The 12,059-nt window shown below is 39.2% G+C and overlaps 1 protein-coding gene across 1 annotated transcript; it reads left to right on the top strand.

Moving 5' to 3' along the window:
- The first annotated feature begins 7,447 nt into the window (after positions 1–7,447).
- LOC103711751 (ethylene-responsive transcription factor FZP) lies at positions 7,448–8,880 on the top strand. The gene has a single exon (XM_008798021.2). The coding sequence runs from the start codon at positions 7,572–7,574 to the stop codon at positions 8,658–8,660; it is 1,089 nt and encodes a 362-aa protein (XP_008796243.1). The 5' UTR covers positions 7,448–7,571; the 3' UTR covers positions 8,661–8,880.
- The last annotated feature ends 3,179 nt before the right edge of the window (positions 8,881–12,059 follow it).

A 12,059-nucleotide genomic window follows, 5' to 3' on the forward strand; every position in this document is an offset into this window, starting at 1 on the left:
TTAGCAAAGCATAAGATTGTAATACCGAGAGAAAATAATCCATTCTCATGGTATCGATATCATGGTGCAACAAAGTTGGCAACCTAATCAGCAGCCGCATTCCCTTCTGCAGCCTGCAGGTGTGAGAAGCTTCTAGGGAACTTGTATATCCACCATTGAAGTAGTGGAATTATCTTTTGTTAGCCATGTCCAAGAGTTATGCAACGTGAGCTCAGCATGGGAGATACCAGCCCATGCTTTCACAAAGCTCGGCAATGGGCATCGTTGTCTTGTAAAGATGGCCAAGGCATCTGTAAATCCTTGGTCTAACATCAATGATAGAACGCCGGGCGCTACGTATAAGGAGTATAAAATGTTCATTTCGGCAACTGTGACCTATGAAGTAAATAATGGGAATTAGTAGTTTCTTATGAAATAAATAATCCAAGGATATTGGACTTTGCTAAAACCTGGGTCAGTCTACTAAATTCAAGTGCTGGACTCGTCCTTGCAAGCATGCAATGTTTTACCTAATATTTAGTTGTGTAAGTTCGGTCCAACTAGGGCTAAGTATTGCAAACTATTAAAAATAGTTTACTGTTTTTAACTATAGATATGAGTATAAAATATAGATTTGAGCATACTTAACCTACTTTGCTAGTAGAATATAATTAAAAAAATTCGGCAAAGCAACTAAACAGCTGAAGATAAACATGGTCCAATTGGATCATATTCAAAGTGCGCTATTAAGATCAAGGCTTTGCCCATCGTGTTTCACACTAGTGGCCATGTTTGCATTTTTATCATTATTGCCACTACAAGTTCATCAAGATAGGTGCTAATTTGTATGGAGGTTGCATATAAAAGTAGAAGTATTTATAACACAATTTGTTGTGATTACATATATATATATATATATATATATATATATATATATATTCCTCCTTGCTCCTAAATTCTTGATCTTTCATGGCAACTTATACTGCAAAGTACCATTGGAGCTAAAAATGCAAGTGGTGCTTACCAAATATATAGCTACTTTAATCACTGTAATCATGATTAGATTAGAAAAATATGAAAAATTTCTATTCATGCCTGTCCATTTGATGCAACAGGTGCTCTCCTGACCTAATAGATATGATATATTGCCAGTCCTATTGGATTCTCTGTTTTGAAAAAATATGCATTACGCTGTTGAACAGACTTGTTTAATTTTAAAATCTACAGGTGCAGCACGGAATGGATATTGCAAATAATATGATCCAAACATATTAGCTTTTAAACTTTGAAACATAGACTAATAAACTTGAAAGAGTGAAATATCTACCAGATATGTGGCATCTGAAGCTCATAAGGGAATTAATGCTAGTGCATCTAACTACAAGCCCAATGAAACGAGTTATGCAGCCCATCATTTGTGCATCACTCGGTGAAGTAGTAGCACCGGTTGGAAGTGATAAGGTTCACTTTGTAGACAAGACTTTTAGTTACCATCCTATAATCAAATGATCAATGACTTGAGTGCATCAAAGAGCTTAACATGAACTGACCTTTAGTCCAGAGATGGAGTAGGTGGTAATATAATAACTAATCTAGTGCAAAATTTAAGAAAAATATTAAAAAAAGTTATGCTCAAAATGCAGTAGGCGGAGTTGCACAAAGTAGGCATGATGTTAATATAATAACTAATCTAGACTAGAGACTTCTTAACTTTTCTCTAGCAAAAGCAAGGTCATTCTGCCCAAGGTTTGCCATCTTGATATCGGACTCTGTACCAGTGTCACACTAGCACAGTACCGGTATAGTACGGTATAGAGATTTTTTGACATACTGAGTATTGGTACGCCATCCGTACCGGTATGGTCCTTGAGAGTTTCCATCTTCCACTAGCAGTCCTTGAGGCACTCCACACGTGCCTTCTTTAACGACGGTGTATTCGGTTCAAGATCCGCTTATAGGAGAGAGACAAGAGTTCGACGGCTAAATCAAGAGTGCAATTATCAAATCTAAGATAACACTCATAGAGCCATCAATGCACCCTCGCACATTGTCACAACCATTTATATGGTCATGAATTAATTCATCTGATCATCGACATGATCTTTTATCCCTTGCTTTCATCTAACAGATAATCCATAACTACAAGGGCAACATCATCTAATGTTTGGTACATTTAAGTGTTTTCTTTCTCTTTATTAATGAGGCCATGCTTGTCAGTCAATTATCTAAATCGGGCTAAAGCTAGCCTAAGTGCAAGTTAGAGAACATTACGTAGATTGTGCTTGCCCAAGGTTTTCAAAGGCCAACATCACAGCTAACTTGAAGAACAAGATATTTATTTGTCTTGGTTGAGCTGGAGGACTAGAATCAAGATACTCCCATATTTCAATCAAATATGATGCAGTGATCAAGATATAAAAATATCAGTTGAAGTCGCAGGAGCAAGATTAATTACTGCATTGACAATAAATATGAGAAATATTAGAAATCTTGACCAATGGCGAAAATCTCTAAACATATTTGACATATATCATTCCAATACCTCATCCATGATGAAGGTGAAGGACCATGTTTAATCGAGCGAGGAACAATTAACCTAGCTAATTCAAAAAGTGGGCTAGATATATAAGGTACATTAACTAAGTGATATTTGAAAGATAACACAGAGAGAGAGAGAGAGAGAGAAGGGTCAAATTCTATATATTCTTCATGCAAAGCCCATGGTACAAAGTAACACAAGTCCTGCGGTCCAACCCCCAGTCTTGGAAAACTGGGGAGTAGAACCGGAACAGTGACACCTTTCTTTCATTCAAATTCATACGGGTAGAGAAGAGAACATATTCTACTCAGACTGCAACCATTCCTCCTGCCATCAACGGGACACGTACGCCAAATCCTGGAGACCCGATCACAAAGATCTCCTGGTCTCTTTCTCTCTCTCTCTCTCTCTCTCAAACACAGACAGAAACACACGCATACTCCTCTCTGTGAGCTATCTCTACTCTATATATAATATCAGAGCTCGGTCGCCGTTTCTCCCTGTAGCACAGGCTATCGAAAATCCTCCCCTACCTCGGTGCATGGAGATCGAAATGAAACGTACGCTGGCCGGATCGCACATTCCACGTACCTATGTACGATCTAGTAGGGCACTGTAGTCATCTCTCATCTCCTCCTCTACACTGTTTCCATTCCTCCATTGTTTCATTCTTTCAATCTCATCAGCATGCACTTCCTTTGGATGATGGCCTCGCACGTCTTCCAGTAAGCCAACGCCTGTGTGCGTGCGTGCGTGTGAGACAGAGGGAGAGTTGCAGTTGTAATGAGAACAATGAGGAGTTTGTGGAAATAATTGAGGATGGTTACTGAGCAGTCGTTTCATGAACGTTCATATCATGAATCTTAGCTGTTGTTATAAAGAGAGTTTGCAGCATGACAATGTTAGTAGTTTCATGTTGTTAATCCAACATCATGCATCATTTGAACTATCTATGCACCATATGCATGGCATGTGGTTAATTTGTGACAAATGTTATGCAACTAGAACATTAAGAAACAACTATGAGGATCCGTGTGGGCGTGTGTTTAGTTCCATATCGGTTATTTGTCGGGTAAACCTTGGGTACTTATATAGGATCAAGAAACCCAAATAATACCTTTTAGCTAGCTATTTTGGGTGAGGTCCTGAGTTGTTTCAACAACTTCGAAGAAACTGCAGGATTAGCACCATATAGGATAGAAACTTTATTAAACTTAAGCTTATTTTAAGCATCATTTATTAGGCTTATAAATTATTTTTCCTTTTCTCTTTTTTTTTTTAATGATAGTTAATGCATCAGCTGGTTGCCATCTCACAAGATGGACATGTTTCATGCATCGGTTATATGAATTCTTAAAATGGCATCGACAGCCAAATGCTAATCAAGATGTTGATATTATGACTTCTAAGTACACGTTTACCTATCTTTATTTTGATCATATTTCCTGTCTGAAAGCTCTCAATTAACAGAAGGTACAACAGAAACCACCCCTTAATAGCATTGTGAATAATTCGACACTTAATACACATTAAAATAACGGCTGTATGAGTTAGAGAATTTTTTTCTTCGAAGCCAGTTCTACAGTTTTTAAAATTCACATAAAAAAAAAAAATCTTAATGGATCAAACAAATTCTCCGTATCCATAAATTTCCCAAGATTTTAAACTTCTTAGTTGAAAATAATTTAATTTTACTCATGCCATTCTCACATATTGATAAGACCTTTTGCTCAAAATAAATCTAGGTAATACGATAATATATGCATGTATAAATAAATCTACCATTCCCAAGGCCAGTTATTCAACGGCAAAATCACTGAAGTGTTGAAGGTCAGTTACTTTGTAACACATGATATCTGACAAATACTGAAATCCAAACAACTTTTGTGTTCCTTTTATCATGTACTACATTTTGACTGAGCCATGAGTGTTTCCTGAACCTATCAGTACAATAATGCTAGGCTTGACATAGTTCACCCTAAGTCCTAGATAATTCTTTCCTCCTTCAGCTCAACTGGTCTGATCCTGAAAGCATAGCTTGGCCTGAATCAATTTGGCCTGGCTTGTAAAAAAATATAAAATATATAAATAAATCTACCACTTGTCCTATAAGCTTAAACTGATAGGATAAGATAGATTTTCTTTAATGAGTGAGCCCAGCATATGAAATTTTTAATAATGGGGTTAAAGAGTGCGGAGACATGATTCAAACTCAGGACTTCTGCTCTGATACTAGGTTAAATCACTACTTGTTCCAAAAACTTAAGCTAATAGAATGAGGTAGATTTATTTATATATTTTATATTTTCTTACATGGCCAAGTTTAATTTTGTGTATGTGTGTGTGTGAGAGAGAGAGAGAGTCATTGCTTATTAAGCATAACCTAGATTCAAGTTAGGCCAGGTATACAGCTCAACCTGGCCAGCTCATATTCAACTGTTAGCTTGTCTTAAGCTTTTCTTTCACACAACCACTCTGTTTTCAAGAGAAGGCAACCCATGCCCTTTGAGACTTTGAGATGCGTGAAGCCATGAACATGCAACAATAATATCCCTCGTTACCTTTTGTTTCTATAGTATTTGCATCATCATGTTAATGGATTAAGTAGATTAAGGTGGGCAAGTCACCAACCATCTCTCTCTTCTCACTTCTTTCTCCCATTGTAATTTATAGTATTTGTTTCATCGTGTTAATTAATTACGGAGATTAAGGTGGGCAATCACCAACCATGTATCTCTCTCTCTCTCTCCGCACTTCTTCCCCACTATTATAACCTAAAGTCAAAGTAGGATAAAGACATCCCCCAAATCCCGGGCGACCTATGGTGTGGACAAAAGCATGGTTTTGGGTGTTGTGCCAGTTCCATTTCTACTACAATTTGGTAAAGGAAAACTCACTCCCCACTTAAATTTTATTATCTCACACCCCTTCAATGAGTCCCTCCACCCTCATTATTTTCTTCTCTTATTTAATCACGTTATATCCCCACATTGACCACCTTTCCTCACATCTTTTTAGATGGGCATGATTCTCCTGCTACAGCTATTATTTTCTACATTTACCCATTTATATTACCAATCTCATAGAAGTGAATATGATCTAACTTTTATGCAAGCTTATATGCACCCAAGGAAAAGATTAACCTTCTTGCAGTTCGTTATGCATGCATTGTTAGAGCCTGATGGCTTGTGGAGGACCCTTTTGTTCTATTACTAAGGAGTAGGCAGACAAGGCTAAGGTTGGAGCAGTGCTTGAAATGCTGCTTTAGTAAACTAGGCACAGAAGAAGGGTAACTTCTCATAAACATCTGCTATAGTGGAGCCTGCTCCTTTTTTCCAACACTGAAGAGGATAAAAAGGAGCTCATCATATGCATCAAAGTAAATAAAACACTTGAGTGGAGAAGTCAAGGGTCAGAGATTCCAAGACCGACCATGTCGTGTCACAGATGATTTAAAATCTAATGAACTTATAATTCTTAGCGCAGTCACCCTCTTCATGTTTCTTCTTCCTTTTCTAACGTAATATATTAGTATGGTGTGCTTCTGTAATGAGACTTGGACTATGGTAGTGACTGGTGGGGCATTAGGTTGCTTTGGCTATGGATTGCCAAAAACAAGAAAAAGATGCAGTACGGCCGTTGGATTAAATTTGGCTAAGGTTTGATGAGGCCAAGCAGAAAGGATGCAATGGCAGCTCCCCTGTTTCCACTTGTTATTATTCTACTAATCAAATTCATATGGGACCCACTAAATAGTCTCTGTTGTTGGATTAAGCAAATATGTGCTGATCCTTTTCTTTCTTTTTGACCCCTCAATGTTCTCATTGCCTTTCCAAATTACTTTTGAAAGAGACATGAAATCTATAGTTCTCTTTCTTTAGCTAATTTTGATATGATTGTCTCTTGAACTGTTATAGTTAGGACTCAAACGAGCATGCGACTACTGCTCTAATCTACAACCATTTGCTTAAAATCTAAGTTCATAATCTTATAGGCTTGGAGGGACAATGATAATTTTACAAGCACATGAAGCAGACAAAAAGAAGGTGAGTCAAAGGGAGGAGACCCATGGGGCCGACTTAAGGATCCCCCTCATGTGACACTCACTTAAGCTATGGATTGCCCCCACTTAGCAAGACAGTACTACTTCAAAGAATGTCTTGATTGGTTGAAAATTTTCCATATTAGTTTTTAGACCACCCTAACTGCTCCAATTCAAAATTTTGGAGCAGAGAAGATGCTCCTCAGCAATTCGAACCATTTTTATCTTGCTTAAAATGCGGAAGCTTATGCCAAATCTCACGTCGGAAAAGAAGACTTGGTCTGACCACATTTTAAATTCAAATGTTGAGAGTTGCCACATGGCCATAAGGCTGAAAATCTTGTTATTAACACATCAATCTCCACCTTCTCTACTTGGCTTGATGACAATTTTATTCTCATCACATTGATCATACATTATAAGGAAGCAATTATATGCATAGAAATCTTAGTTATAGATTAAGCCTCTCAGAGAAAGATAATCCCAGGTCAATCTAACCTCAATCTGATTGCTGCACAAGAAAATGAGGTACTGCAAGGGTATCCAATGATATATAGAACCCACGAAAATCCTATGTTATCTTTTCCACTCACAAAGCATAATATGCCCGTGTGCAGTAGATTGATTAATTTAAGAACTCCGAAGAGAGGAACTGAAGAGTATTAGCTGACAAAATCCAGCAAATTTGGAGATCATAAGACTATTTTTTCCCTTTAATTATGAATTCCTGACGACTAGAAGAAGAAAGAGAGATGAAAGAGAAAATAAAAACCAAGAAGAACACAATGTAAAAGTATTATTTTAATTGGTGAAGCTGGTCATGAATCCATTGCATCTTCTATCCCATCTGCAATGTCCTTTTCCCTCCTACCACATCCAGCAGCACCCAATTTAAATCCCCTGCACCTCTCTTCACCTGCCCACCCCTCTCCAAACCCAAACGACCTCACTCATAACCACCTCTGCCTTTCTCCAGCTCCCTCTCTCTTCTTCTCCTCACCTTTCCAACCAATGTCCTCCTCAAAATCCTTAGACACCGCAGCACCGAAAGCTCAAGGCCACAACCCACCCTCGGTGGGCTTCTGTCAGGCTAAGCCATCACACTCGCCATCCTCATCGTCATCGTCATCGCCACCAACCACAGCCAGCTCCCCTCCTGAGAGGAGAGGGAGGAGAAAGCCCGCAGAGCCAGGGAGGTTCCTTGGTGTGAGAAGGCGGCCATGGGGGAGGTATGCTGCTGAGATAAGGGACCCCACGACCAAGGAGAGGCATTGGCTTGGGACCTTCGACACTGCCCAGGAGGCTGCCCTGGCCTACGACAGGGCTGCCCTCTCCATGAAAGGTACCCAAGCCAGGACCAACTTCATCTATACCGACACCCCCATCTCCACTTTTCATTCCCTCCTCACTCCTTACCACTCACAGAACTTCACTCCACCACCAATGCCACCACCTCCAACCCAACCACACCACCTCATTGGCACTGCATCCATGCAAACCACCAATCAGAATATTCCAAGCCAGAGCCAAATGAGCCACTTCGCCTTCCAATCGAGTGGCGACAATAGCACCTCCCCTGCCTTTGGTTCATCGGTGGAGACCGGCATCGGCAACAACTTCCTATTCTCCGACGACAGCAGGTCTGGTTACTTGAGCAGTATAATCCCTGAGAGCTGCCTCAGGTCCTCTCCAAAACACTCTCCCCCAGGCCAGGATAACATCATCTCGTGTGAGTTGAATGCTCCAATCCTTTCCCCTCGTAACCAAGTTCAGAGTCATGGATCCACTAGTGCCTCCTCTTCTTATTCTGCAACAAATGGGGCTCTTTTTGATGCCCATAGTGGTGGAGTGGGTGCAATGAGCTCAGAGGACTTCCCTTGCTTCACTGAAATGAACAGTGGTTTCTGGGTGGATGAGCCATTGTGGGAACTTAATGCATGTGAGTTCCCTACCAGCACCGCCACCAGCATGGGGGATCTTGGCACTTCTTCGATGCAAGGTCCAGCTTGTGGGTCATTGCCTCAGGTTTCAGACTCGTACTCTCCATCAACTTCCTCACTAACTGATGTTTTTGACTTAGGTTACTCTTTCGAGCACTAATTAGGTAGTCAATGCCTTGGGAGATGCTTGCTTTGTGGCTTAAAAACCTCAGGGCTCTACCAGCATTGGACATCTCTGGGCCGTGTTTTGTTCTCCTTTTATTTTGATCCTTTCTGCTTCCATGCAAATCATGAGCCCTGAGAAAGGCTTATCTGTTCAGGATCCTAGTATGTGTCGCCTGTTTTGCCTTTAGTAACTTCTTTTCCCTTTGAACTGAGTGGCCTTGTAAAGACTATGAGTACCTTGGTATCTTGATATATTTCGTTCTTGGTTATGAACGAAAGGCTTCATTACGAGGAAACAAAGGATCGCCCATCATAATCTACAAAAAAAAAAAACGATCATATCATACAATTAATATCTAGCTTGCACATTTGAGATGCATGAGATTTTCATTCTTTCTTAAACACAGCTTGAAATTAAAGTTCCTCTAGTTTGAATAATACTTTTAAGATCGATTTTTTCCTGGTATAGGTAGCAGTTTACCTCGCTACCAAAACTAAACAGTACTGAGGTTTGGAATTCAATATTCTAATCTTTTAACTATCTTTTTTCCTTTCTTCGTTCTTGTTTTTTGAGGAAATATCTTCAACTATAGTTCATGTGGAAACATATTGGAGTTGATGGAAGTGATTAAACTGGTAAAATGTCGAGTGCCTGTACATGATCATTTAATTTAAAATATCTACATGGTACGTGCGAGAAACATGTATACTTTGTTGAGGAGCTCTATATAGTACGATTAGACGCATGACAAGCTAGCACTTGGTGCAGGCATAACAATTAGAACTGTAGCATTCTTCTCTCTCTCTATCTCTCTCCAAAGCTAGAGCATAATATCCTGCTGTTCTGCATAGTTTCTCTAGATGCCTTGCATTGCATGCATGGTTCTGCTGATCAGTTATTTTTCTGGGATTAATGAGACTTAACCTCTAGGAGCAACATTATATATTTATGTGCTCCCACGGCTAGAATGTAAGTAATAAGGATATCCCAAATCTTTGGTTATGCTTACACCAATGACAAGCAAGTTACATGACCCATTAGGTGCAGTTGACATGCGGCAATTGCATCAAGTGCGAAGTGTTTCTGCATAAATGTGCAGATCTACCATTCCTCTATACCTGCCATGCTCTTTTCATTGTGATTGTATCTCTAATTAAATGATATATAAGTTGAGTCTCATGCAACGAGTCGAAAGAGAATGAAGAAATAATATTAAAAAAACAAAGAATTATTCTTCTTAGACAATGCTCTTGATATATAAATTGCTAGTGCTCTCAATTTTTCTCTTGCTTTCCATGGTTGCCTCTTAATTTTCTTGTAGTTGGCTTTTAGAGCCTGTGATGAGGTGATCGATAATGTGGAACAAATATGGGCAGCAAAAGGAGGAAACACGTGCCTATACATGAATCCTGAATTCTAAGAATTAGGGGAGGAAAAGGATGAGGTTTAACTTGAGCATCCTCAAAATTTTGTATCGGCCTTGGTTGAGTGCTAGTTAAAAAATATAAAATCATTCCTACAGGTAGCATGTCAATGCTGTTAACTAAAAACAAAAGAAATGGAAAGAAGGAGAGCAAGGAAGAAAGAATGAATGCACTCAGCTCCATGAAGGGAAAACTTTTTTGCTAATTTTAAGGAATATATTATAAACAATGGAACACATATTAGGGACGAATATTATTAGGGTACAAATATTCTTGTCCTTCATATAAGGAGGGAAAATGTCATAAGGTTGCTAGTTGCTACGCAATTTTAGTCTCATAAATTTCTAGAGAAACTACGAGATCAATGCAAAGCTAACAGTAGTGGATGCATATTTTTGTAATCTTGTTTGATTTGATTTTGTTCAATTACTCTCTTTTTTCTTTTAATATAGAAGAAAAAGAGGCTGTAAACAATGCAAGGGGGTCATCTTCAATGTAGATGTTACTAGCAACAATTTTTCTTACAGTAAAATAGATTCCATAATAGTATCTAAATTTATGTTGTAATTGTAAGCTACCAGGTGTTTCACATAGTCTTGGTATTTCCAAGTTGTGATTCTATATTTATTAATTTTACTATCAGAAATGAGGATTTATCATATCTAATCTAGATTAGGATTAGTGCTTTCGCTGAGAATTAAACCAACTCGGCGCTTCAACATGAAGCAGTGTACCCATGCCAACAGCCTCTCTAACTCCATAGCCTCGGTTAGGAATGTAAACAGGGAAGCTGGTCAATTTAGTCCCACATCGCCTGCCTACAAAATAATATGTTGCTTTAAGAGACGGAAGTCTCGCCCACCTGGCCACCGAGCTTCGTTGCGGGAGCTTGTGACTCGAGCCAGTCGGGGGTATTAAAGTGGTTTAGGAACGCTGGGTCACGCTTGTGAGTCTGGGTGCAAGTAGAGCGTTTGGTTGGCTCGCCCGTTCCAAGTGGGGTAGCGGGATGGTGCGCCTTGAGCGAAAGCTTGGGTCGCGCATCTCTTGAAGCGGAGGAAACCGCGTGAGGCTGGTTTCACAGAGCAGCGAACACCTCCCGCTCTTAACGGTGGAAGGACAACGGGCCACCGCCCCACGTACCCTCTACGGCCCGCACCAATAGCGAACAACCACTTTTTTTTGATTTTTTTTTTCTTTTTGCTTTTTACGTGCCTTTTACTTCTAAGCCCTCGGAAAGGAGAAAAAAAAATAATTAGGCTTCATATACCTCAAAAATAATATGCATTTGACGAGACGGTCTGTTTAATTAAAGAAGATATAAATCATGGTCAGGTATATATAAAATATACCCTTCATGCTGCTATTTCTATTTTCTCTGCAAGATAATATATATTAAATTTAAAATAATTTCAAAAAATATAGCCAAGCAAAAAATGGCAGCCACTCGTGGGATAACTATTTCACCAAAAACAAAAAAATTTTCTATTCTAACATTTAGTGAATTTCATATTTGACTATCAATTATTATATCCTTAGGTATAAAAAATTTGCTTACCGAGTTGCAAGATTCATTTAGGATAGTTTCAAGCCAGACTTAAGACATTTTGGTTTGGGTCAATGCCGTGCTTAATTCTGGCACGGTCGGATGAGCCTTTGGATTAAACAGTTTTCATTGGCCGGACCAAAGCTCGCCCAATCTAGTCAGCCAATGAGTTAAGCGTGGGTCCAAAATCATGACCCAAAAGATAAGCCGTCTGGGTCCGGCCTAGTTTCAGCCCTACTTATTTGCAGACGTGGGCAATCAACAGTCTGTATATTTAATGTGTCATTTGCTAGCATGACGTCCAATTTCCAATTCAACAAAAACATAGTTGCATATTATCGTCATCAAGTAATACATAAATGTCAACAAATTATGAGGCTACAACCATCGTGATGCTTCTTTTTGGTCCACCATGATGAAGGATAG

Source organism: Phoenix dactylifera, chromosome 13 (genome assembly GCF_009389715.1).
Source record: "Phoenix dactylifera cultivar Barhee BC4 chromosome 13, palm_55x_up_171113_PBpolish2nd_filt_p, whole genome shotgun sequence".
Taxonomy (NCBI): Eukaryota; Viridiplantae; Streptophyta; class Magnoliopsida; order Arecales; family Arecaceae; genus Phoenix; species Phoenix dactylifera.

Excerpts from the sequence above, each read along its gene's own strand:
- LOC103711751 (XM_008798021.2), top strand. The coding sequence starts at position 7,572 with ATGTCCTCCTCAAAATCCTTAGACACCGCAGCACCGAAAGCTCAAGGC.